Below are 27,943 nucleotides of genomic sequence, written 5' to 3'. Positions count from 1 at the left end.
AAACATGCCTCCTGCTGCTGTGGGGCTGCTGCAGGGAGCAGCGAACAGCCCTACGCACAGTGTTGCTGCAAGGTACTCTGACTAGAGCTGGCACTGCAGGGCTCAGGCCCCAATTGTGCCTCTTGAGCTCTTTGTGACTCTAGTATCTTTGGAGTAAGGAGAGTTCACCTGTATGAACTTTTTTGATTGTGTTTGCAGGGAAAGAGAAAACTGAACATGGGTTTGTATCAGTAGGTCCTAAAGATGCTATCAGCAAAGGTTGGAAAGAAAAGGAAGGGCAGGGGGTGACAGTGTGTCTTCTTGTACAAGCACTCGAATACCTATAGCCATATCACTCTCCATCTCTGCCCATCCAGCCTCTTGTTGAGCTCTGAGCTTGCCTCTCTTTGTCTCTTGCAGAGCTCCACCGCCACGAGAGCATCCAAGAGAAGAATGTGAAAGAAGCCAAAACCAAGTGCAGAACCATTGCATCCCTGCTGACAGACGCACCGAACCCCCACTCCAAGGGGGTGCTGATGTTCAAGAAGCGTAGGCAGAGGGCCAAGAAGTACACATTGGTAAGCTTTGGGAGTGTCGACGAAGACCGCTCTTACGAGGAGGAAGACGGAGTTTTTCCAACCAGTGAATCTGAATTTGACGAGGAAGGTTTCTCTGATGCCCGAAGCTTAACAAATAACTCAGACTGGGACAACACTTACCTGGACATTGAAAAGTCCAAGTCAGACTCTGAGCAGAAAGAAGAGAAGCAAAAAGGTTTGAGTGAGGCCTCAGGTAAAGGAGCCCGCTTATTTGAGCAGCAGAGGGAACGTGCTGGAAAGTACACAGTAGAGAAAGTCCCTGCAGAGAAGAGCCCCCAGCTTGCCCCAGCTGTGCAGCCGCAGCCAGGCATGCTGAATGGAGAGATGCTTGTGCCACAGAAGACAAGCAGTGTGCCCCTCAGCATCCACCTGGAAGGTGTGCAAGTGCCCAGCAAGCAGCCAGCCACTCTGCCCGCTCCGCTCCTGGCTCCCTCCAGCCCCACTGTCTTCCAGCCACCCCCCGGCACCCCTGACCCCTTCTCTGCAAGCACGGCCAGTATGTTCAACAGATCTGCACGGCCTTTCACTCCTGGCTTTTCTGGCCAATGCCCAGCGACATCCTCTGTCATCTTCAGGCCGTCTGTACCCAAAAAAAACACTGAAATCCTGGGTGGGCAAAGCACGGCAGTTCCCCCTTTCTCACCTCAGGCTCCAGGATCACCTGCCAGTGCCCCAGTGCCAGCACACCACGGTCCAGTGAGCTCCTCCACATCTCTGTATATTCCTGCACCAGGAAGGCCAACGCCACTGCTAGAATCACAGCCAAGAGTGGGAGGAAGCGCTCCAGAGGCTAAGCCTTCCACCAACACTGCCCGGACATCCACTGCCTCTATATTTCTGTCAACTCCCTCAAAGCCAGGAGGGGAGGTGGCCTCTGCAGCATCCCAGCCACAAGCCCCTGGAACAGCCTCTTCGTCTTTGTATATCAGCCCAGCACCATCGCAGCACCCCAGCTCCCCACTGCCAGTGCAGCCTTCTCCTGCCACCTCACCAGCAACGCCACGGCCTCCTTCCGAGCCCTTAATCTCCAGGGAGCAGAGGATTGCTGTGCCGGCTCCCCGCACAGGCATCCTGCAGGAGGCTCGCCGGCGGGGCAACAAGAAGCCCATGTTCAGTAAGATTGAGGAGAAGAAGAAGAACTCACCCAACCCCGAGCTCCTGTCTCTGGTGCAGAACCTGGATGAGAAGCCAAAAGGTGACCACCCTGGGGCAGGCTTTGAGTCTGGGCCTGAAGAGGACTTCCTCAGCCTGGGTGCCGAGGCCTGCAACTTCATGCAGTCCTCTGGCCGCAAGTTCAAAACCCCACCTCCAGTGGCTCCGAAGCCTCAGCAGCAAGATGCTGGACTGGTAAATGGGGCCCACGACATGCCTCAGCTTAAAGGGAAGGGGGCAGAGCTCTTTGCCAAACGCCAGAGCCGCATGGACAAATTTGTGGTGGAGACAACGCCAAAGCCGGAGTCCAAGCCCAGGACCCCTTCTCCTTCCCCTTCTCTACCTTCATCCTGGAAATATTCACCCAACATCCGGGCTCCCCCTCCAATAGCTTACAACCCAATGCATTCCCCTTTCTATCCTCTGGCAGCCAGCAAGTCTCAGGCTAGCAAAGCAGAGAGCAAAGTGAAAAAGGCACCTGGCCAGAAATCAGGGCTCAAGGTCATCAATTTCATGTGCCATCAGCCCTATCAATTAAAGTCAGCCATGTTCTGTTTTGGAGATCCCCCAAGCCCTAGCACGCAGGAGTCTCCTGCTCAGCCAGCCCAGCAGGCCGGCTCATCCTTTACCGTGGCCAAGCAGGTCCCAGTGAAAACAGCCAAGACCCAGGAGGTTCGTCGCTTCTCCACCCCGGCTCCCACGCCAGCCTCAGGCAGCATGGCACCCACTGTGCTTGTGCCCCGCTCAGCCACCATGTTGGATGAACCAGTGTGGAGAACAGAAATGGCCTCTTCTGCCCCTGCTACCCCAGCGCCCTTCCAGGTGGAGCTCAGCCAGTCCCCTAAGCCATACCAGAGCTCCCCTGAGCTTGGTCAGGCAAGCCTGCGGCCCTCCCCAAACCCTGCCTCAGCCTCTCGGTTTCAGGTGGCCAGGCCCAAATTCTCAGCAGCTAGAACGGGGATGCAGGCCAACGTGTGGAGGCCGAGCTTTGGCCACCACTGAGGCAGGCACCACTACCATCCCATCCATGGCCCCACAGAGATAGTGCTCATTTTGTCTTTCATGTCAGCTCAGTACATTGGGGTGAGTGATGTAAAATGAAGAAAAGAGAAAAAAAATTACTCCCCTTCTGCACCACCCTCTCCCCCAACCTCCCCTTGGTCTCAGATGGGCAGCTTCATGGCAAGGCTTATGGCTGTGTCTACAGATGGAGGAAGAATGTGGAGAGAGGGCATGTGTGGTACACAGGGACTGGGAACTTGACTGCATCAGCAAAACCCATGTCTGGAGAGGGCAAATGGCGGGTGTTGTCTCAACGAGGACATGCAGTGGTTTCCTCCCAAGGTCTTTGGAGTCAACACTGAATGAGGGGCCTTGGTGGACAAGAGCCTTCCAGGAAGGAAGGGTTAGAGACAGGATTACAAAACAGAAGTCCTACCTTTCCCATTAGACTGCTTTTTTGAGAGCCTGTGAGTCTGTGTATAGGCACACCCATACACACACACAGCAGCAGTCAGCAGGGAGAGAAAGGAGAAGTGGGGCTCTGCCTTGGACACTTCTGCCAGATCTCCCTCCATTGCAAAGGAGGCAAGAGAGCAGAGTGGGGGGTTTGCACGTGCACATGTAGGCAGTGTGTCCTGTTCCTCTGGTTGCCAGGTGGGGATTGAAAGAAACAGTCATCCTAGCTGGTGAGAAACTCAGCCATCAGATCTGGGAGCAGCATGCCAGAGGGGTGTTGAATGGACTTGGTGGGGCTACCACAAGTCCCCCACAGAAGGAGCTATTAATTTTTGGAGATATACAAGGAGCAAAGCTAAGCTCAGGCAGTGGCTGGTTGGCTCCAAGCAGTCCCTACAGCATTAGTCTTACTGGAACAGGATACAGATGCTGTACGTATAAAGAAGGATTGTGTGGGAGAAGGTAAAGTTGGCTTTAAAAGGAGGCAGGATTGAATAAGCATTTCCATTTCAGCTTTTTGTTTAGTGGACAGAAGAGTGGCTAGATTGGAAATGGGTCTTGACGTAAAACTTCCTGAAAACACTCTGTTGAGCTGGAAGATGGAGCCCCTTAACAGACAGTCTCAGCAGGAGAGTGGAGTACAGGGAAACAGAGTCACAAATGGAATTTCATACTAAATGATTTAAGTATCCTCAGGACTGATTGATAAAAACTGAAGTGTTCTGAGATTCCCAGAGGAACTGCATTCTCACACACACATACAGAGCTCAGTTTGCTGGCAGTGCTGGGGAAATAGGACTGGTTATTCTTTGATTGCCTCAGGCTAACCTCAGACCTAATCCCTACACCAAAAGTATACAAGAAGAAAGCATTCCCTCTCCCAAGAAAGAATTCAGGTTATCAGTAGGGTCTGTGCATGTGTATGTGCCCATCACCTATGCTCTAGTCTGTACAACCCCCTGACATTTGTTTTTCTGCCCTTGCTCCCTCTTTTGTGGCAGCCTCACAAAGTGGGCTGGAGAACCCAGCTAGCAACTCTAGTCCTGGACAACCCTGAGAGGGAGGGAATGAGAGAAAAGGAAAAGCAATACACAACCCTGCAAGGTCCCTTTGAATCCTTCATGTCTGGCTGGCCTCGCTCTGCAGGCCTGTGTTTGCAGTGCACATCGCTGGGAGCCCTGGAATGTAGGATGAGCATGCTGGGGAGGAAGGAGGACAGCAGTTACAACTCTCTTGGAAGACTTTCAGCCATGGGAGAGGTTGGAGAAAAAAAACTTAGGACATGCCCCGAGTTAATAATAAAAGGGGAGGTGCTGCACCTGGTTGTATAACAGAGGAGCAGTCAACCTCAAGTGATGAGGTGACGGTCCATGTTCCTGGAAAGCCCTAAAGCGGAGGTCTTAGGAGAAGTCATCACTGCAGAGTTAACTCAGATCACCAGAATCCATTTCACTGTGAGGGGGAGCAGCCACGCTACAAAACCTGACTTGGATGATTGCTTTCTCACTCATCCTGTGCTGCACTGTATTGCCATTGTTGCTGCACATATTGCCATGTGCTCTAGCAAGATAAATGTCTGTAATTCTTCCCACAGAAAGAAGAAGGAGTCTTCCATTTTTCTAGGAAACCTGTGGGGAGGAACTAAAGGACTGGTAGTGCTGCAAAAGCTTTGTCTGTAATCTCCATGTGGAGTGCTGGCTGGATGTCACTGACAGACCAGCTTGCCCAGGCTGAAAGCATCACTGAACTCAGGTGTAGAGAGGAGTTATGTTGACCAGAGAAAGGGTGTTCAGGATAATTCTGCAGTGAATAAATAACCTCAGAAAGTTTGAATCTTACTCCAGTGTTCCTGTCCCTCATGGACCTAAAGATCAAGTGCATTCAGGACCTGAGTGTCTCAGGAACTTCCTTCTGCCACTGGGAAGAAAAAATAAATAAATAAATAAAAGAGAGAAGTCTGTTTTTAATATGTTCAGGAGATTGCATCTGGCCTGTATTTGGGTGGTGCTGCTCCAGATTTCTAGGAGACACTGATGCAAGTCAAACAATGATGGCCAAACACTGTGGAATGTTACATGGCAGGACCTGAGTGCAATAACTGGATTTGGCCCATAATTTCTGATAATGTAGTGGGAAGGAGATGAAAAAAAAAACATTAGGTCTGATAGGAGAACTAATACTAAACATCAGGGAGATCCTGCATTTCACCTCTACCATCCTTCGTTCAAAGCTAGGTTTGGAAGGAACGCTAGTTTGATGGTATCAGCCTCTCCCAGTCTTTTCTGGGTCCTGTGCTGAGGACAGAATGGGATCTGCAGAAGCAGAGGGTGCTGCAGATGAGGCCTACAGTGCTTGTGGAGTATCCCAAATAAGGCCTGTGGCTGCAAGTAGCATGAGATGAGAACTAATACTGAGATGCATCTGCTAAGCTATAGGAAAGAAACTTGCACAACTGCTGCCTTCAAGCAGCTCTACTAGTGTCTGCTCATGAAAATCATGTGGCTGCCTGTTAGAAAGGTCACAGCTGAGGTTACAAGGAATACTTTTGAACCATATAAGATTGTCTTGAGCCTCTCCAAATTCCTAATTCCTCAGCTGTTGAACAAGCACACATGTAAACAGTTGTTGGACAAGTTTTAGCTCCCACCTGCTAAGTTATGAGCTGCAGTGGTAGGCCAAACCCCAGTATCCCTTAGGTAAGAATTTGAAGACGTCTACATGGGCTCTGATTTAAAACTGCCTCCTCTCTAGCATGCTGCTGGTTATACATTGCAGCTATGGCAATTCTGGTGGGTTATCTTGGCTTCCCTTCCCTCTGAATATATGGCAACACTTGCCAGAGATAACCTCAAGTTCCTGCAGCAGCTGAGAGGAAGAATCTCAGAAGAGACTGGTGTGACGAGGAGTCACTGTTCACCAGACGCAGCACAGAATAACCCAAGATTGTTCCTCTGACAGAATTCACTCCCTTTCTGCTATACCATCCAGCATACTCTACCACACCCTCTTCTTAAAGGAGACTTGTCAGTGCTCTGAAGATGGGAGCCTCACAGCAGTGCTCTGTCTGGTGGAAGATGTGACCCCAGAAAGAGAACAGAGGTGGCGTCTCTGTTTATGGAAATACCTTTTTCCTTTTCTGTTTTGTCGTTTTTGCAGTTTACAGTCACTTTCTATTTGTTTGTGCAGAAGAATAAACTTGTGATATGCACTTTACACGTGGCATTTTGTCACCTTCTTTGCTTAGCACCAAGAAAGGACTGCTGTGTACATCACATGCAGTTAAGCACCACCACAAACTACTACTACTGCTAAGGCCAAGAGAATATGAGTCCAAAAAAAGATGGGATGTCTTGGTAATAAAAACACCTAAGCAAAACAATCAAAAATTAAGTGAGATGTAAACTTTGGTACAAAGGGTTATAAACCACTCACATACTGATAGGGCAAAGAAGAAATTTCTTTAGGGGCGGTGTCACAGCCTGGTGCTACAATCAGCTCTGCCTGTACCTGTTCACCCTCAGCATAACCGTTCATAGCCCTGCTCTGCTCTAGCCCAGTGATCTATGCCTACAACAGAACAAAATCCAGACAGGAGTTTACAGAGATGCCAGCTATAAACCTATCCCAACCACCTCTTCTTCTCTCAGTTATCGTGCAGATAGGACGTGTCAGTGTGAAATCTAGCCCAGCAACCTCCTCTTGTCCTAGGCTGTCCCTGCCATAACAGTCCCTGTCCTAGCAAAAGATGAGTCCAAATTTTAACAGTGAAGGGATGGGACAAAACACCTAGAGAAACCTAAAATTAATTTAGTCACCTTTTCCAGACTTAGCCTAAATCCTCATTTGTTAGCTCCTGAATCCTTGTTAGGGGATTCCGCTACTCTCCTCTGCTTATAAATCCGGTATTAACAGTTTGTCAGCTCCACTAAGTCCACATACAAACCCCCATTGTACTACTACTCAATGTATTCTTAACATAAACTGAGAAATCAGGAAACCCAATCAGTCAGAAAAACAAATATATCCCACTACATCCTCAGGCTGCAGCCCTAACTCAATTCATGTTAAAGTCTATTCAGTTTCTGGGTCTTGAGAGGTTCATTGTCCTCAGTTTAGGACAAGTGTTGGCAGGCGTTACTTTCCCAGATGTATGTCACTCACATATAGCAACTCCTGAGCATTGCAGGAGCTGCTGGGGTCAGCTGTAGGATTAGACTGCAGACTGGACACTTGTCCATGTATCATTTTGGGGATGTTTCTCAGATTAACTGCTAAGAAGCATCCCTTACACAGTGTCTGGGGGTGGGTCTTGGGACTATCCAGCCTATTTCTGATTGATTTTTGGACAGTAAAAAACACAAAGGGGCAGCAATGTCTGCTGATGCCAAACCTGGGCTTCAAGTCCAGCCAGAAGTGCAGTTCCCAAAGAGATAAGACTACAGATGCACAAGCTGCAGATTAGGACTGCATCTTGTTTTGCTTAATAAAGCTGACAAAGTAGGATTACGAGCTACTCCAGATGGTTTGACACATTGCAGGACAGTTTCTGTGTCCAGGGCTCTCATTAAATTCCATGTTAACCTCTACAACCTTCTCAAGTGAGAGTCACTTCTTCTCACAACAGACCGTGTCAGAACGATCAGACAAACACTTTCAAACGTGGGGGGGGAGCCAACCCTGAGACTACTGGCCCAAAGCAAAGCCAAAGGATTACTGAACAGTTATGTGGCAGGCTAGGGATGAACTTGGACTCCAGTGTGCTCCTCAGAGAATATTTTAAAACTAGAAAATAGTAAGGTGCCTGGGGGGGTACCTACCCCCAAACACTCCTACTAGATGGAAGGAGAAGTGTCCAGCAAAGTGCAAAGCTAGGCAGGTATGTGGCATATGTGAAGAATAAGGATATTCCCAGGCACTACATACCTATAGCTTCAATGGCCACTAGATGTTGCCACTGTTCTCTAAATTATCTGGAGTTTTGGCATTCACCTGATGTGGTGTTAAACCTGGAGGCTTTAAAATCTTAGGGAATCCTTCCCTCCTAATCAACCTCTTTTGGCATTCACATATGGTGTTTCTTAATGCCACATACCAGAGGAGAAGACCAGCCTCATGCCGGGAAGTTTTGGCAGTGGGAGGCTTGCTGCAACTTGGAGGGGATTCCTGGGTGGCAGCACGTGGGGCATGCAGGCAAACAGGCTGCCCGGCGAGTAACACACCATGGGTACCCAGCTATTCCAACACACAGATCTGTGATCAAATCCTACATATTTCTGTCCCAGACCTACGTCTCATCATGCACTAAGCCCATTTAATGGCAGGAGAGAGCCGGGTGTTAACTATTTCTCCTATTGTGTTGCTACAAGCTACTGACAAGTCTTCCAGCTGTCTGTGTAGAAGTGGAAGAGATTAGGCATATATGAAATATTTTAAAAGATCAATATACATATATATATGCATTTCAAAATGGAAAGCAACCTCCCCCACAAAAGCCAACCCAAGAGCTTTGCATGTTCTTTTCAGAACACATCAAGTTGTGTTGAAATCTGCTGCTTATGAATATTTTCAGCACATAACAGTCCTGGGCTCCAAGGAGAAAGGGGAGCAAGGTCAATATTTAACTCCATATCTTTGGAAAACTAAAATGGTGAAGACTCTTTGCCAGACTGACTCTGCTTGCCAGATTTTCACATGATAAAAACGTGCTCAGGAGACAGCCCTGCTGATGACTTTTGTCTTGGCTACTACTTATGTCCATCTAGCACTATGGAACAAGACAGGTCTCATCTGCTGCGCTTGAAATGATTTTACAGGTATCAATATTCTGAAGTTGCCCGTTTGAAATTAGGTGCATGGGAATTCAGCACAAAAATAAACAACTTTTGAAGATACAGGTCAGACAAAGCAAAGCTTTGTGCAGGCTGCTCTTAAAGCCACTTAAGCAAAGCATATATTTGGAAAGAAGGAGGTAGTCACAGTGAAATACAGACAGTCCCTTGTATGATTAAAATCTCCTCTCTGAAGTGCTGAAATGTCCTGAAGGCAGGACAGGTACTATTACCACTGACCTAAGTGGAAGCTCCACACTCAAGCAAGGACTGAATTTAGCCCCCATATCTCACCACAATCCAGGAAAAAAAAAAAAAAGGTAACTCATCAACCAAGTCTTGTAATGATTTATAAGTCTGAGCCTTGAGCATGAGTGGGTTATAAGATAAGAGTAAGAGTCCTACATTACTTCTTAGCTATGCTGTTTTCATCCTATTACTTCAGGCAGGGCTATCAGATTGGGACAACACTACCTATGGAAAAAGCCACTGAGCTGCTGAACCTGGCATCGTGGCAGGGCACAAGTGCAGTTTCTGCTAGGCCCACCAAAGACATTTCTAGACTAGTGAACTACGTATTTCTACCTCTCAGAGAAACTGTGCAGAGAGAGGAGAATGAGCAGCATTTAGTTCTCAGCCTGGCAACTGAAAATGGAGCCATACCATTTTATTTGAAGCTAGAGTAGGAGGTGAGAATCTCAGTTAAAGATGTGCCTTGGTGCTTAAGTGTCAGACACAAGACTGCCTTATCCAAATCACCCTGTAAATCCTGGTGCCATGCTAATAGAATAAACCATCTCTTACACTCCCTCTGGGATCAAGGCTCCAGCTCCGTGCGGTACACACCAACAGCACCATTAGGTCCTGCACCTCACCCTGCGTATGGATACATGCCTTCCCTTCACCCCACTTGTTTCTTACTCTTTGGGATGGGGATCCTCAGAGGAATCTGGTCTTCTGGAGGCATCTCACCCCAAATTGTCATCAGTGCCCAGTCCTTTCTGCTGGGCATGCCTGCCTGTATCCTGTCTGAGATCCACAGACACTGCACTAGGCACACCTTCCCTTCATCTCCTTCCTATTGCTTTTCCCTACTTTCTCTAGAGTTTTGTAAGAGGGTTTCCATTGATCTCCCACTAGTCTTGAGGCCCTCTTCTCCCTTCCATCCTGCACAGCTCTTCTGCCTGCATCAGGACCATCCCTCCACTGGGATGGGAGGAAGCAGAGGAGCAGCAGGTCGTGCTTTGTGGTAGGGAAGAATAAACACATATTTCCCTGCTACAACATCTTCTAGAGCTACACCATGCCTCAAAACCCAACAGATTTCCCTATGATATCCATCTAGCACAGATTGTTCACCTAAGGTGTAATTTGTGCTCATGAAGGTGCTGGAGATGACTGGAGAAATAATATAGCAGCTATAAAATGGTCTGAAAACAGCTGCTGGAAGCAAGTACAGAGGAGGCAGAGTTTAGCATCATTCTAGTGACTGCAGGAAGGCGCCATATAATAGTAGCTGCACTTCTCAGCTTCCTACCTCATAATATAGATCACATTAATTCTTAGTTGATTATCAAAATGGAGACAGAAACTTCTTAAATCTATGAGGCAACTGTATCTCATGCCTTTGAGAAAGGAGAGGCAAAGGGCTGCTGATTTTGAGCAATCATCAGCACATTGTGCCTGCTCACCCTGGGCAAGCCCGACACGGTGCCAAATCCAAGGGAAATATATGTGGTGACAAAATATTCCTCTTTGTACAACCTGCAGTGAGCAGAGAGAGACCTGCTCCTCTGTGGCCACCTGCACTGTGGTGGGTGTGAGGTACAGCAGTGGGACGGCTGGGACAGTAGTATTTGACCAGCTCCGGCCTTGTGCAGATGTAATGGCCTTCTCCAGGCATGCAGCTCTGTCTTGGTGTCTGCAGCAGGCAGAGGGTATTTACAGTTCGGTTGTGCTAACCCATTTTCACACTGGCACAGCTCCATGGGGCTACTCCCAGATCTCCAGCATAGGAGTGTAGGGGCACAAACTGGGTCCCCCAGCCCCATGGGTCATTCTGGTGTGTCTGCTGGATTCAGTGAAGGATGCAGCGCTCTTCTGGACAGTGGAAAGCTTATAGTAAGGTGTTACAGTGGATGTGACCAGGGGAGAACAAGTACTGTGCTACAGGCACAATGTGAGGTATACATAGTAGTTATATGGATACAAGTGAGGGGAAAACAGGAAACTTTAGGCTAGGAGATTGCCATATGTGCCCTGATTCCAAGCTGGGTATAAAGGCTGTTTATTGCCCATAGGTCTCTACTTCCTATTCACAGACAAAGGAGCTAAAGCAGAGGCATCGTTGGCACGCACAGAGCTACACAAAATGCAGGCAATCAACCCCATTTCTGCCATGAATCAGGAAATGAGTTTCCTTGCTGTCTGATTCTTCTGGGCTTGCCATACGCATTGCACAGCTACTTCCTAAGACTCTCTAAATAGCTTTCTAGACTTTGTGGTTTTGCCACTACTTCTTGGTTAATGCATACGATCACTTTACTTCTCTGCCTTCTGATGCATTACTTGAATGCCTGGCATTTTAGGAATTGTGTATGAAGCCTAGAGAAGGCCAAGCTGAATGATGGAGTGAGGAGGGGGCAGAAGAAACATGTAAATAAGAGCAAAACCCCAGAGAGTTTTTGAGGCATTGCTGAGAAACACGATATTGAGAAAGGATTACTAAAATGCAATAGGAGGAGGAAGAGGAATGGCATATTGATTTGAGTGAGGCACCTACAGGGTGCCTGGTCTTCCTGGGCACTGAGACAGTGACTGCAGGAGGCCCAAGGAGCAACCTTTTCCTTTCCCCTCTCCTCGGGGCTGGTGGCAGTGCTATCTGAGACTCTACGCTCTGGACTGTCAGCTATTAATAACCGCAGGATGCCTGTGCAAGCAGACTTCAGGAGTCAAATTCACAGCACTCTGCATCAGCACTTTGTGCTGGGCAGAGCTTGCCTGCACCCAGGCCCCCTGGGCAAGCGGGGCTGCCGGACAAGCCTCCCCAGCAGCACCCAAGGACGGGCTGGGAGGAAGCAGCCCCTTGCCGAGCTGTGGGGCAAGCGCATGAGCTGATCTGAGCGGGGCACTGCAAGCCTGAGGTGAGTTGACCTCGAAGCAAAATAGTTTAGGGCAGGGGCTGGAGGGGGTAAAAACTAGGTCACTTTGAAACAAAACCAAGAATGACTGCTGCAAAGACTCATGCAGGGAAAGACAGAGGAATTGCACTGAGGGATAAGGCTCAGGGGAGAAAAGGATAATTGTGGCCCTGGCTTTATGCATGGGACAGTGGGGAGGCTGGGGACTGAGGCTTCAGCAGCCTCCCCTGTGGTAGAGTAGCAGGAAGAGCCACAGTGTGGCTCTCAGCCCTGTCCATACGGAAGACTTGCCCTTTTCCTTACGTTAAACCAGTTCCATGGAGCAGGTTTTCCACTTCCCAGTCCCGATGGATTGGTGAAGGACAGCAGAATGGGACAGCCTTGCCGTCACTGCTCCTCGGTAACGGGTGTGCTGGAAGGGCACGGCTCCCTAACAGTGCCAGCCCTTCCTGTCTTGCCCCAAGGAGACCACATTTGGGGCACGCAGATGGTTTTCCCTCTGTTTTGCCAGTCTTGTGACCCATCAGACGCGCCATAACCTTCCAACCCCCCTGCCTCCTGGCAGCATTGCCCCTTTCCTGTCAAGCAGGGCCCGCTTCTTTTAAATAGCCAAGCAGATGTCTGTCTGCTCGAGGAGAATGTGCAGTGCATGCTTTATGACTGCACCTGCTTACACTTGCTTTGGGAATACACCAGGATGGGCTCGTCTGCGATGTGAACTACATAGGCAGCATCTCAGGAAAAAGAAAAGCTTGGAAATCAGAAAGTAAAAATAATCCAAGAGAATATCTGCCAGTGTGATTGAAGCTGGTTTGATGGGGCTGGGCTGCCTTAGCAGTTATCATCACCTCATCACATGAAAATCATGTTGCAAAAGGAGCAACAGTGGAATAAAACTGCAAAATACACAGAAGATAAAAATGTCTTGATCACATCAAGGGCAGTGCACAAACTCCCAGAGCTAGTTGTTTGCTTGCTAGTTTATATATATATATGTGCTCATAGTTACATAAATATAACTCATAGTTCAGTCTATTCAGTTCTGAAGTGTGAAGCAACTAAAGATGCAAAGAGGCACAAGGATGGAGATGATCAGTTACTGTATTCTATTGAGGAAGCCAATGGACCTTTGCTCTTTTTCATCTGCATTGCACTGTATTAGGTGAGGATCTGTCCCCCTATATGCTGCTGTTTGGGCACTGACAGTGCTAAAGTGAAGGCAAGACTTTGGCCCTACTCATGTTATGTGTGATAAACCCCAGAGGGACTGCGAAAAGCTGCCCGAAGTGAAATTGCTGAGATTTCTCCTAACTTTCCCTGACTTTGAAGCTCACATCTTTTATCCTATTTGGGTACAAAGATGGAAAACAGTGTACCGGAAGAAATCTCCCTCTTCCTCTCCCCCACTCTCCAAAATGATATGTGATAAGATCAGTATATGAGATACAGGTGCAAGTGACTTCAGACAACTTGGGTGAACAACTCTTCCTTCAACAAGCTTGCCTGTGCCTTCTTTCTTCAGCCCTTCTGTAACAAATTAGAATTACACAGGGTTTCTTTTTTTTTTTAGGACTTGCAGTATGGTGGGGTTCCGAATAAATATTCTAATTTCAATAGAACTATCTAAACATCTAAACCAAACTAATACGTTATTCAAAATGCTCCCAGATAACTCATGGACAGACTCAACATCTTAACACAAAAACATATACCACCACTGAATGATAACTGCATGCTATTAGAGTATGTTATGGTAGCAAATTTTCAAACTGACCTTTACTTACTCCAGCACAAGGTAACAGAGTACCACTGTGGCACGCACAGGTGCTGGGAGACTGCTATGTTGCAATTATAATGTGTATTTTGGATGGCAATGCTTCTTCTGTGACCAGTTGTCATATTTTGTGTCATAATACTATGTCTCCAAAGAACACCAGGATATTTTGCATAGGATGATACCATTTGCTACCTCTTCCACATGGAAGGGATAGAAAAGAACCTGTGTGTGAAACAAAGACCAGGTGTCTCTTAACTGTAGATGGCAACTAAAAGAGAGGCAAGAGATAACTTTCCAGTGTTTCATTCTCCATTTCCTTGTGTGTTTAGAGCAAAGCACAGAACACTTTGTGGGAATGCCCCTTGCAGGGACTCCTGCTCCTGTTAAAAGGAAAAAGTCCACTAAACTCATTGGGAAGCTGACACACGAAGGTAAGATATACAAAACTGCACACATGAGAATTGTTTGGATTTCAACCTAAATTTCAGCTTTCAAAATTTCACACCATATCTGACTGAACTCCTACAGCAAGATATGCATTGAACATACCAGGAGGTCGCAAATATTACTAAAGCTCAGCCTTCAGCCACATCGCATTCTGTAATGTTCTATTAAATGTGTTGTATATACTGTATCAGCGTGAATGGAAAGAGAATATGATCACTTCTGGGCATCAATATTGCAGTGCCTAGTTATATTCTACATTAATCTCTCTCTTGCAATCTTTGCCTCTATTTTCTTTTTCCTCTTTGTGAGAGAATTCCTTTGATTCCAACACTCATTAGTGGAAAAAGTCAAAATCTCTCAGTGGGGTTAACACAGCAGGAAGAATATGACTTGGGACACTTCTCTTTCTACAGAATACATGTGTATTGGGTAGGGTGACTTTTAATTAACAGTGATATTCTTCTCTACTTTTAACAGCATGGGAAATGTTTTCAGAGGTTTTGTAAAGTAGTAATTCAGCGCTGGCCCTTTCTTCAGCTCCCAAAAAGGACTACTGAAACTTCTTTATTAGGGTACATGTATTTATTTTTCTATTCATCCCTAATTCTGCATTCATGTAAATGAGCAAGTAAAAATCCAATTTTCCATTAAAGGGCATTTCCTTTTGCTCTAGGAAGTAGTGTCAGATACGATTGGCTTGCTAAAAAAAAAAAAAAAAAAAGATAATTTCTTCAAAGAATGTCTATTAAAATTAATGGCCTTATACCAATTTTATACCAGTTTAAGGAGGGAGATTTATTCTCTGTTGTAAATTACAAGTAAAGGCAGATAAGTGGTCTTATCCTTACTTAATACAGACACGCACACAATAAAAAAAGTAGAAAAGTTGCTTGTTTCAGGATGAAAAGCTTTAACCACATTTCTGCAAGATTTTTACATTGAAAATATTTGAATCCATTGCTCTGATAGAGAATTGGTGGTACCAAATTATATGGAAAGGGACTTATCCAGTAACCAGCCTATTGTCTTGAAGAGAAGTTCAACCACTTTACCTTCCAAAAGTTCACCTTAAAACAAACAAACATAATATAACATCATTAAATCTTGCCATGGTTACAGGATAATGTTTAAACCAAAGCATGCCAGAGTTGTCTTTGTTCATTGTGTGACAGCACTATCTGAAGAGCTGACTGCCACTCATTTCACTCCAGAGGAGGGGAGTATAGGACAGTAACTGGACAAGCCAGGGGCACATTTTGAGGCAATACTAATAAATTCTGCTGCACTGAAATGCTTCAGATGTGGGATACATGTGGAATGCATGCACCTTTATGTCTTGATTGCAATCCACAGTAAAAATAATAATAATAAAAAAGCATAGGTTATTTCCTAAAAACTTCATTTAGAAGAGAATTTGGCTACTTTGAAGTCCCTGATGCTGGGAAGCAATGGACAAGAGAGCTGGACTAAAGTACTTCCTAAAGTGTCCCATTTCATATGTTTTGTAGACATGCCACAAGAGGTATCCAAGCTGAACCTGGGGAAGAAGATCAGCATCCCCAGAGATGTGATGCTAGAAGAGCTTTCTCTCCTCACTAACAAAGGATCCAAGATGTTCAAATTACGACAGCTGAGGGTGGAGAAGTTCATTTATGAGAATAACCCTGATGCCTTCACCAACAATTCTGTGGTAGGTTGGAAATTAAAACTGCTCTATACACCCAGGGGAAATAGGAATAGAAAGTGCCTGAACTCTTCTCTGTCTGAATGTATGTGCAAGGGCAAGGGAGGGATCCACTGGCAAAGGAGTCCAGAAAAAAAGTTATATATATATATATATACGAACACACAAATTTTATTTCCTTTTGGCAGTAGCATTAATTTCCTTTGGCAAATACTTTGGTATCACGCAAAAGCATGAGAAAAGCCAGTACTGAGTGAAGAGGGAGGACTGTGTGTACAGCAGGTGTTCACAGCTGCACAGGGCAGGAGTAATTGTTGTTTTGCCCATTCCCTTATTTTTCTTTGCAAGATGGAAATGATCCAGTCAGGTCTGACTTCAGCACCAGTGGGTACAGTTTTATTTTTAGCCTAGGATACACTTCTATTCTTCCTACTGTGCAGAGTCCTCTGCTCATTTCAGCAAGAAGCTCTGCACCTGAAAATTCAGACAGAAAGCTCTAAGATGATACTGCAGTACACTTGCTAGAATCTATGGTTGTTTTTTTTCTAGAGTATCTCCCTATAAGATATGGCATCTTGTTTTCCCCTTTCCCATGAGATAGTTCTGTTAGTTAACCTTTGAACTTTCTTCAGTAAGGTCTTCTGAAGATACTTAAACTTTTACAAATGGAAACTTCCCTTTCATGTGATTGTCAGGAGTTCAGTAAAACAAATAGAAAATATTTCAGGTTCATACACATTGTGATGCAGCATCTCATCTTCTGATGCTCTTTAAACTTTATTTGGTGTCGTTTTATCCCTTTATGGCATCTGTTTTCCAGTCCAGGGAAACTCAAGCGAAATAATAAAAGTCAAGCTGAAGATAATGTTCTGTCAAATGAAAACACACTATTTTTTAGCTCTCTGATGTTTTAAAAAGCAGCAAGTAGACCTTTGTAGCTGACTTATAAAAATGACAATTTGGGAAGCAGGATGTGGAAAGATGCCTGAAATAAAAGAAATCATTAAAATTGTCACAGTAGGTCAGATTGCAGATCAGGGGTGACACACCAGAGATACAGCAAGCATATCTGGTGTTGTTGGACTTCATGCAGTTTCTTCATCTCTTTGTGCCTTAGGCAGTTTCTCTCTTCAATCAGCTCTCTCCTAGAAGGAATGTCAGAATGACTGGTGTGTTGAACTTTGAACTCTCTGAATGAAAACCTTAGAGAAATGCAAGCTGTTTTTATAAATACTCAGCAATCTCAGAGCTCCTAAAATGTATGAGGGCCAACTTCATATGTCAGAGTCTGAAGACTGCAGTGAGGATCACAGGAGGAATGAGAAAATAATAATGTAAGGGAATAAAAAGGCTGAAGTCCAAATTTCCAAAAAAGTGAGGGTGCCACTTAGGGGTGTCCAGTCAGAGAAATACGAAGTCAATGAGTTGTGACAAACGAGCTCACTGGATATGCAAACCTGAATATGAATAACTGGATATGCAAAAACAAAGAGGCACTGAAGTATTAACAGAGACACTGGGTCCCTCCAAGACTTAGATTACAAAGGCTGAAGATGACCACTTTCTCTGTTCACTGTTTTTCCTATTTCATTCTGTTTATTCACCCACACCTGACATTCACTCCATACCCTTTCTGTAGTGAACCTCTACATTTTTTCTGCAAGAAAACCCCTTCTCTCCTGCACTTTGAGCAATACTGTTAAGACATTTTGCTGTGGAGAAATGTATTTGGGGGTTAGACAATACCCTAGCAAGCCTAGGATTTTTTTCATGGCTTTGCTATATGACAGCAATGGCAAAGGCTCCAAAGAGGAGCTGGTACTCTGCTTTAGAATCCTCCATGACTCACCTTCAGGGCTCTCTTTTCTCCACGCTCATAGTACAGGTAATGAATCTCTGTCAGTCAGTGCAGGAAGACTTCAGTCTGCCGTACTGCCCTTACTCAGGGCCATTTTAGCAGGATTACAAACATGATTGTTACCATTTGCTGGTTGCCCTGTGCGCTCTGAGCAAGGGCTCTGCCAGGCTGCACCCACTGTTTCTGTGGATAACTGTTCTCATCATCACAGCTAGCATGAATTAGCACCTTTGCTGGCAGCCAGAGCAGCAAGAATAAAAGCTGAGAGATCTCAGCAAGGAAGCAATCCCCTCAGAGGGACTGGTTGCTAACAGGCAGCTAATGGCAGCAGATCTATGGCCTCACTGTTATCTTCCAAACCATCAGGACAATGCCTGACCTTAGTACCCAATCACTTTATCAAAAAGCCCTTTTGATTGCAATTTTTGATTAGTTCTCTGTTCCTTTCCTTCCTTGCTCATGGCTCTGCTCAAAGGATGATACAGAAAAGAAGGCTTAAACAAAAAGGAACTGTGAGAGGAAGCTAATGGCAGAGCAGAGAATTCCTACTGCTTCTTCCAGTCACTTCCTCCTCTCAGTTAATTTTTATGTGCTTTGCTACTTGTCCCAAAGAAGTCCTTGTGCCTTCAAGGCTGTGGGACAGTGAAGGGATTTAAAGCTGGTGGTTTGTTTCTTGTTTTTATACCATGGATTTGTTAACTGTCTGAAAAAGTTCTGAGGACAAAGCAGAGCAAGAAAGGGCTGGGATGGAGTACAGATTGTTTCTTCCCCCCAGGAAAAGTTTAACAGCAAGGTAATGTAATATAAAAACAGGACAAAGAGAAAGGTTATTAAAAATAAATCCAAACCATATAAGGGGTCCCAGAATAGCCTGTGCTATAGCCATAAACCTTCCACACATGGGAAAAGATCTCAGCAGTCATGTGTCATTGATCCACCCTCCTGCTTCCCTCCTCCACTTCCTTCTTCTCCTCCACCCAAACAACCACACCAGGCAACCAGGTCACTCTCCTTACTTCTAGCAGAGAAAACATATGCATTGCATGTGCATAAATGCCAGACAGACCCATGCAGAGGTGAGAACCTGCCACTCCCTCTCTTATCACTGCTGTGGACCAATGCATCCAGTTAAAGGCAGACTGTAGCTAAACTCCCAGTCAAAACAATTGAACGTTACCAACATGAGCACAACGAAATGCACTACCTACTGTGTAGCAATTTTCAATATTGTCCCTTTTCTCTTGCAAGTATGCAGTGCAAGGGGATGTTTTTAGGGAGGACTGAGTCTGACACTTACAGCACAGTGGTATCTTGTCAAACAGGGAGAGTTCTTGTGAAGTTCTACTTGTTTGGTACCATGCTGGATGATCTGGGCTCTGCCTGGCCCTGGCTAATAATTAAAAGAAGGACTTCTTCTCCCTACCCCATGTTGTGCTACTATGTTGAAGGAACTGTGATTCACTCCGTGCCTCTGAGGACATTATCAACCGCATTGTGGAGTTACAAGATGCAGTTTGTTACTGACTAAAGACCATTACAAAATCCTAGCTAGCTGTGGCTCCATTACTGTAGCATCTGACCGACCACAGCAGGAAGAAAATTACTACACCCATTTTTTAAAGGTCAAACTGAGACATGGGGTATATTAATGAATCACCCAGTATCACAGAGAGGGTCTCATCTTACCTCTGGGTCTCCTAAATCCCACTTTACTGTTCAGAAATTAGATCAGCAGTTCATAGGCCTTTATTCCACTTCATAACGCTAATTTATTTGTTGTCAAATACATCAACATCATGTGAAACTGCATTTCTTAGCCTTGCAGCTCCACTTGTTATTGCCATAATTCATCTCAAGATCCCACTTGTGCTTTGGGAACCTCTGTCTAAGACCTTCCTGCTATCAATTGGTAGAAACTGTTTGAAAACAAAACCACAGTTATTCTTTTTGGATGTTGCTGGTATGATGTTTATCCTCTAATGAGGATCCTTAAAAATAGTCTTTCTGATAGTCAAAATCTGTGGCCTGATTTGGGCTACATGCAGCAAACATCTTACAGAAAGACTTGATTTGTCTGTACTTTTTTTCTGTCTGCTTTACCTACCGTATCTTAAATTTAAAGCACTACGAAGGTAACATAATATGTGAGGAGGCAATTATCAGCAGTAGTACATCAAAAAAAAATCAACAACCACAAACAAAAAACCCACCTTGATACATTCTCAGAGTAGCCCACCAGTTAAACAGAGGCAGTTGCCGTATCTTGGCAATGCTTGTATGAAAACAAGCTGAGCAATATGTTGGTAGGTAATTTCTGCTGGACTTCAGGTCAGGAGGTCTCTTCAGATCAGTTAAGATACCCAATGTGACACAAAACATAGGAAGTAAAAAAGGATTAACGAATTGGATTCCTGTTCTTCTGGATAATGGCAGGAGCTACCCTGCATGTTTTTTGCTGCTGAACAAGAACCCAGAGGAGTAAGCAGAAGTGGCAGGTAGAAAATGGAAGTGCTGAGGTTACAACGCCAAAAGTTGTGCATCACAGCAGACAAAAGTACACAAACAACCTGCATCACAGATCTTACATGTTAAATAGCCAGACATGATACAGTATGTGAATGAAAGCATCCTCCATCCTTAGATGGAGGAACAGAAAAGTTATCATGGAGTTATTATACTCAGTTTAAGGTACAAGCATGAACCAATGACAGTTTGCCGCTGAATGTACTTATCAGAAAGCCAAACAAAATCACTGGAGGTAGGCTTATGGAGAAAATATTAGGAAAAGCACTGTTTCTAGAAGTCTGTTCTGCAGGGAATATTAAATCTCTTGAACAAACCTTACAGAATAAGTACACGCTGAGATATGAGAGACCTCCCATGTTGTGACTTAAGTGGAGTGAGCCAGTCGAGGTGTAACTTTTCTATCTAATAAAATGAGCCTTGCTGTGTTGGAGTTGAATTAGTGCAGAAGACCTAGAGGTCCCAACTACACCCCAAACTATGTAAGAATGAACATGAAGTCTGATGGCTTCTTGCTCAAGAAGTGACTGGTGTGGAAAAAGCAGAATGACAGAGAGGAGGAGCCATTGTTTCTCCACCTATTTGTTGGAGCACTGTGAGAAAACTTTGGAGTGAAATTCAGAAATTTAGAAACACGATTACTTTCATCAACAATGTGACAAGGATGATACAAAATATATAAACTAGATATAAATAATTTTCTGTAGCATTAGGTAAGAATTATCGTTATTTAGACGGGTAAATTCAGGCACAGAGATGAAAAATTCTTTGCCTAAGATTAAACAGCGAGTCAGAAGTAGAGCTGGAAATAGAAAGCAGCTCAACCAACTAAACTATGCCTCTTGGGGGAATGTGATTAAAAAATAGCTTAAGATACTTTAACAGTTGAGATTACTTTTTATGTTCACACTTTTTGAAAAAGTGAATCACAGGTTTAAGGTTGTGCAATGCCAAATTAAAGTCTGATGGGCACCTCATTACCTTATTTTTGATAAAAACAGCAGGCAGTCTTATGCAGTCATCCCTACTCTCATATTCAAGTGTCTGAATTTTAAACCACCCATCCCACCACTAAGGAACGTTTGAGTGGCTGCTACTGAGAGGACGCGGTCATGGTAACTTCAGAAGTGTTAGTAACCACATAGGCATCAAGCCTTTGGGAAGCTCTTTATCAGTGAGGCGGAAATAGAAACACATTTGGTGGCCTCAATCATTCTCTTTAGGGCACAGCGAGGAGCTGATGGGGAGCACACAGTGTCTCCTCCTGGGGACTGCCTGCAGTGACGTCAGGGCCTTGAGATACTTAGAGATCTCAGCTCTATTAGTTGGATCATCTTTCATCATCTGTTTTTCATGAGACACATGGAGCAGCCCTAGAGAATTCAGAATTCATCTGATCCAGGCACTCAGCCTGCAGGATCAGGCTCTTGCTAGTGATAACTTAAAAGACAAGAGCCCAAAATTTTTAGGCAAGCCAGTATTAGATGAACTTGCCACGACTGTTCTTTTCTTTGAGTGGGTTTTGAGATGTCCAGAGATGACTGATACTGTCCGCTTCCTCCAGAAACACACAGACAAGGCAGACCTTACCACAGAGGGACAGTGATCTGTCCCCTGGGCCAAGTGGAGAGGGTTATCAGCCTTCTCAGTTGACACTCCTGGGCTTCTCTTCTGGGACTTCCACCAACAGGCTCAGTCAACCCTAACTGAGAAGTCGCTTTTGTGATGTGAATATGCATATATGTAAACTTCCACAGCTTGTTACCAATGGCATGAGCCATGCATTCCACCCAAGTAAAATCTCTCTTCACTCCAAACACCCTGACCAGAGGCATGCTGCAAATACCAAAGACAAAGCTGCACTTACCCAGCTTTGACTGCATTAAGACTCCTGTTTGAGGCACAGCTCCTGAGCAATGCTGTCTTGGAGTGAGCTTGTTTGAAGCCAGCAAGGATCAAGATTTCAAAAAGATGAATTTGCTGTTGCCTCCTGTTATATAAAAAGAGGATTTCTATGTAAATTTGAGTTAAGATAATCCATTGTGATAGCCAAAAGTAAAGAAAACAAGACTTTTATTCTAGCAGGTGTGTAGACTTGGGGTGTTGCATGGAAAACACATGTTCCATGGGTCTTTCCTATCTGAATGGAGATGTCTCCTGAACAGAGATCCAGTAGGTCCATGAAGAATCATGAACTAGGCTGAAGACTCAGCAAAATGATTTCATTTGCATCTAAATAGTATTTAAGTGTGGCTTTGCTGAGGCACACTTTGTGTTTCAGAAAAACTTCACTCCTGCTTAGTGATAATATTGCAATTTAAAATAACACAAGATGACAATGATGCCCCTTCCTGGTCACATCAAATACTGCCATTGCACACAAGATCAAACCAGCCCATTTTTCTGTAGCTCATGTTATGCTTATGCTTTGTGATTTTTATTTATTTTTTTTCTGTGAGAGTGAATGTAAGTTAGCAGAAGAAAAAAGAAATAAGTATTTAATTCTGAGGAATGGCACATAGCATGGGTGAAACTTGAAGGAAAATAGATGCAAACCCTGCTTTGAAATTACTGAGCAAATCAGTAGAAGCATTAACCTTCCATATATATTAAGCTTTGAGAATAACCTCATGCTGACCCCTACACGACAACAACAACAAAATCCTTGTTTCAGTTTGCCTTTTTACAGTTACATAGCTCCCACGCATAACTGAACAGATTGCCCTGCTAGATCCTGTGTACAGCTTAAGCTTTGTGCTCACAATCCTCTCCCTTCTCAGTGCTTCTTGACATTCAGGGAAACATTATCTCCACTGTTCCTAAAAAGGGAATTCCTTAGGCTAGGAGAAGGACAGGCAGTCCCTAAAGGCCCTGGAGGCACCAGCTCTGCCACTTCAGCCTGCAGCTGGCTCCTTGCCTGGGTTGCAGCCTGGTGACCTGCTGTGAAACCCTGGACACTGTTGCTCGAGACACAAGGAGCAGAGGGTTAGATAATTCTGCCTAGAGCCTTGTGGGGTTTTCACTTCTCATCTATTTTTAGCCGACTGAACAGCTGGCCTTGGAAGCCTGTTTACAGCCTGGAAAGCTTGATTTTGCTGAACTGTACTAGGTGTAAGAGCCCGGAGAAAGCCTTAACCCTTTGGGAGCCCTGAGGTTGGCACTTCCCATAGACTGCCTGAGAGGAATTTACACAAGCAGAATTGCTGCATGAGGAAAGACAAATTCAGTCAGCTTCAGCTTTATTTCTGTTACATTTGTGTACCTATAGCCAATGCCCTAGTCCAACAGAAAAGACATAAACCAGGCTGCTATCTCTTTAGTGTAAATCTCAATGTGTAAATACCTCTCTCTATGCAGACCTTCATATGTATGGAAAACAGACCTATTGGCAGTTACCTGGCAGGCTTGTATGTTTTCACAGGTATCCTGTTGTTCTGGTGCCTTCTAACACTTAGCTCCCACAAGAAAACATTTTCTATTTCTTGTCCAGCTTGCTTTCCCACAGCTTGACCAATGTGCTTGGACCTTCAGCTGCTGTAGCAAATAATGCATTTCCTTCTCCTGTATTTCATACTGATCATTGCTGGGTACAGTACGCAGAACCCCCTCTTCTCACCCCGTTCATATAAAATGACTATGAGGTGCCCATGAAAAGGTGTCCTTCCTTCAGTTGCCTTTGCTGATGTTCTGAAAGTGCTCCTATACTGAATAACGGGAATAACTCACACAAAGTTATGCCACTGGTTTTGTAATCAGGACAAGGCTAGTCAGACCGCAGGGACTCAGAAGTACCCAAGCCTGTAAGTGTGAACAGACTATGCCCCGTAACAGGGACCTCTACTCTCTTTCTTCCTGCCCTAGGATCACTTTCAGAAGTTTATCCCACCGGGCGGGCATTATGGGGAAGATGCTGATGGCTATGCCCACGGGCGGATGGTAGGAGGAGTGACGGCAGGGCAGCATGGCTCTGGTAAGCAGCAGTATTCCGCCGTTCCTCCTAGGCCTGGAAGCAAAGGAGGTCCTGGGGATGGCGAAGGGGAGCATGCAGGGAAATCAGCTGGAAGTGGTGGAGAAGGAGGTGATGGTACTGAGAAAGGCAAGTATCTCTCTGAAATAGATAGCAAGAAATAGATAAAGCTATCAGGCCCTTGTGGCAGCCTTAATTTTAGGGACCAGTAAATGAATTTGAATAATATCTCAATTCTTCCAAATTAAATTGCATTGCGAAGTCTGAAAAGTTGAATTGCCTTTAGCTTGACAATTTTGATTGCATGCTTCTGTGTTGCTCATTCATAAGCAAGAAGCAGAAATACCTGCTTTGGCTGAACAAAAGAAATGATGGGAAGCTCCTGATTTGAAGTTGAGACAGCAGTACACATAATAGGGGGCTCTACATTCCCTTTGAAGGGTTTCATACTGACCAGTACTGGAGACAGTAGCCATAGCTCTTTAGCTCAGTAGTCTGACCTGACACATCAGTTGTGCATATATCAACCTTAATTTCAAATCAAAGTTTTAATTTTAATGAACAGCACTTTGTAGATAATAGTAAGAAAGAAACAGCAATATTTCTAAATGTTATCTGCTGATCATCACTAGTGAACTGAAGCAATATCTTTACAAGGCAGAGTATCTTTCACTGATTTTAGTCCTTGCGTAATTTTACCCTCCATTTAGTTTGGCCAGAAGCCCCTGCAATCAAATCTCTTGTATGAAAATCAGCAGGTGAAATTGTTATTTTAACAGTTCCTGTGGCATTTTAACAACAAAAAGCAAATTTGCTTGGGAACTGTGAACAGCTTCTGTAAGTGACTTTGAGTGACTTGTAAAATCCAAGGTTTTTCATTTACATTCTGGAAGAGTGTGCATTTTATATGAAAGTCTGCTTTGATATTTCTGGATATCCCCATGAAATATAAATCTGTGAAATGAAGTTAGCATTTTGCCTTGCATAAAAATTTCCCCTAAGGTAGTAGAAGAGATGATGTACCTAAGACATTTGTTCTTAGGGGAAGAGGTTTCTACCTGAGCAACCAGAGGGAACAATGAAAAACTAGCTTTCAAGTATATGCTTTAATGCAAGTTCCTGGATGAGTGGCTCTTAGACTGTGGTACTTCTACTTTTGTGGATAATGATGGATGTGGCCCACAACAGTCTCTTTTAAGAGAAATCTAACCATACATTCTAGGACTTGATCTAAGAGTTACAAAGGATCTAGAAAGACAAAGCTGGTCCCCCAGTTTCAGTAGTAGAGTATAGAAAGGTGTTATATTTGGAGTACCTGTCATCTAACTTGAGTGTTTTACTTTCCTCTGTTTACAGATGGAAAGTCAGGAGGCAAAAAAGTCGCTATATTTAAAACTTACATCTCCCCCTGGGAACGAGCAATGGGTATTAGCCCTGAGGATAAAAGTCAGTTGACCATTGACTTACTGTCCTACAGTCCCAAAGCTGATTTCCCCCATTACAAATCTTTTAACAGGTAAGTGTTCTGGGATATTGAATTCCATTTACTTTGCATGAAGAAAAACCACAATAGCCCTGGATATAGCTCTCCTGTCTTGTGCAATGTAAATAAGTATTAGTTTCATGTCATTTTGCTTATTACAATCTCCTGTGGGTGAAAAGCTTGGAGGTCTACAAAGAGAAGACACATTAAGAGCTAGAGCTTTGAATTCACCTTATGGACAGGAAACCTATGTAGCCGGATAAGACAACTTTAATCCTATTTCCCTTTCTTTCTCCCCACATTTGACCAGGGAGATTTGGCATGTCACTACTTACTACTGCAACCATTTAAATTTCAAGAGTTCATGAAAAATACTTAACATCAGAAGCCATCAGTACCTCCAGTACTTGACATAAGAATAAGGATCTTCCTGCTGCTTCTGATAAGACTGAAAACTTTGATAGATTTTCTAGTGCAGCATCAACTTTCTGTTAGCCTTTCTATTTTGCCACCTACTTACATAGCCTCAGGACATCAGTGCCCAGGACAAACTAAATCCCACTCAATTCTGCAATAACACAGCCTTTGCCTCCAACATGTATGGGATACCAACAGGTGTGAAAGGTGTATAGTTGTACAGAGATTGATGCAGCAGGGATTAAAGAAGTACACAGGAGCATTGAGGATTTGTTCGTTTTTTTTTTTGTTGTTGTTTGTTTGTTTTTAGTCTTTTTTAGCACATAGGCAATGGTTATGTATGTATTTGGGTAGGATTTGTTGGCCAGTTAACTGCAGCAGTTGTAAAATTTACATTCTCAATAAATTTATTTTCTAAGTCTCGTTGTTTACCTACGTTTTGTGCGCTAACTCCATTTGTTCTCCTATGCCAGGACCGCCATGCCTTACGGGGGTTATGAGAAAGCAGCCAAACGGATGACTTTCAAGGTGCCTCAGTTTGATATTTGCCCTCTGCTTCCGGAATCTATCATGTTATATAATCAAAATTTCAGAAACAGACCCTCCTTCAACAGAACCCCAATACCTTGGATGCCTTCAGGAGAGTCCTCTGAGTGTCATACTGAGGTCAATGTGCCGAGAAGTGGTGAAACAGAAGAGCTGTAAATCCCTGCCCCCAAAGTCTTTCTGTTTTTTCTTTTCAGCCCTTTCTATTTGCAAGTTGATAGTAAGGAGGTGAAAAGTGCAAATCTAGTCCTGTGAGTCCTTCGTTTCTTTTGCCCTTAACCCTGACAAGCTCCTGGTAGCTTCTAAACTTAATCTTTGCTGTGATGTTAATCTGTATCAGAAACAGTTTGAGGGAAAGGAGCTTTTTATTCACCAGGGCATAAAAGGGCAAAATTAGGAACAGTTTTTCTGTTTAGCAATGCTAAATGCTTCCTGTCTGCTTCATAATAAATTTGTTTTGTCATATATTAACAAGTAATAAAACATGAAGATGAAAAAAAAACTTTTTTCTCTTGAAAATACTGCTGTATCTATTTGGGGATTAGCAATAACAAAAGATTCAGTCTCACAACAAGTCTGCTATCATGGGAATAAGGATATGGGACTAACGGGCATGGTCATAAGATAGGCAGGTATATATCAAGGTGGCTTGGATAAAGACCTCAAAACTGATGAAGAGTGATTACTTTGTAAGGAAATGATAGGGGTAATCATAATATCATCAGAGATAAAGTAGCAAGTTGGTCTGTAAATGTAACAGAGATTAAAGTATTTCAGCGTCGCCTGAAATTCCCCAGTTCTCCAGAGTATAACGCAGGTGATAGCTCAAGCAGTTGCTTTTCATATAGATGGAACAAGAATGCAATGGGCTGGGAGGAAACAGAGGCACACCCAAGTGAGATGCCTAAAGTTCCAGAGCAAGCAGTAAGAAGTCTTAACTACACCAGAAATACTTTGACACCCACCACAATCAATACTTACTCAAATATGCAGCCTCAAAATCTATTCCATTTCTTCTAATAGTTGTATCAATGCCACACATACAGGAAGAAAGCCAGGCACTGTGGAAAACAAATGAAGAACAT

At 44.3% G+C, this 27,943-nt stretch overlaps 3 protein-coding genes across 4 annotated transcripts in view; 2 read left to right on the top strand and 1 right to left on the bottom strand.

The window, feature by feature from the left end:
• SYNPO2L (synaptopodin 2 like) overlaps positions 1-4,476 on the top strand; it is a 34,718-nt gene extending 30,242 nt beyond the window's left edge. Inside the window, exon 4 of the mRNA XM_040564370.1 lies at positions 400-4,476. Within this exon, the coding sequence (XP_040420304.1) occupies positions 400-2,732 (2,333 nt within the window). The 3' untranslated portion in view covers positions 2,733-4,476. The remainder of the gene's footprint in view (positions 1-399) is intronic.
• SEC24C (SEC24 homolog C, COPII coat complex component) overlaps positions 1-22,329 on the bottom strand; it is an 87,242-nt gene extending 64,913 nt beyond the window's left edge. The window contains exon 1 of the mRNA XM_040564357.1: positions 22,313-22,329. The gene's annotated coding sequence lies outside the window, so the exon portion shown is untranslated. The remainder of the gene's footprint in view (positions 1-22,312) is intronic.
• Positions 11,953-27,334, top strand: MYOZ1 (myozenin 1). 2 transcript variants are annotated; one of them, XM_040564371.1, is made up of 6 exons: positions 11,957-12,159; positions 14,263-14,364; positions 15,889-16,070; positions 24,307-24,415; positions 25,769-25,928; positions 26,786-27,334. In XM_040564371.1, exons 2-6 carry the CDS (start codon positions 14,289-14,291, stop codon positions 27,015-27,017), a joined length of 759 nt encoding a protein of 252 aa, XP_040420305.1. In that variant the 5' UTR covers positions 11,957-12,159; positions 14,263-14,288; the 3' UTR covers positions 27,018-27,334. The 2 variants fall into 2 exon arrangements, with proteins under 2 accessions (XP_040420306.1, XP_040420305.1); XM_040564372.1 differs by lacking the exon at positions 14,263-14,364 and having other exon boundaries at positions 11,953-12,159.
• Positions 27,335-27,943: the final 609 nt, after the last annotated feature.

Source organism: Cygnus olor, chromosome 7 (assembly GCF_009769625.2).
Source record: "Cygnus olor isolate bCygOlo1 chromosome 7, bCygOlo1.pri.v2, whole genome shotgun sequence".
Classification (NCBI taxonomy): Eukaryota; Metazoa; Chordata; class Aves; order Anseriformes; family Anatidae; genus Cygnus; species Cygnus olor.
This window is presented reverse-complemented; position numbering and strand designations above follow the sequence as displayed.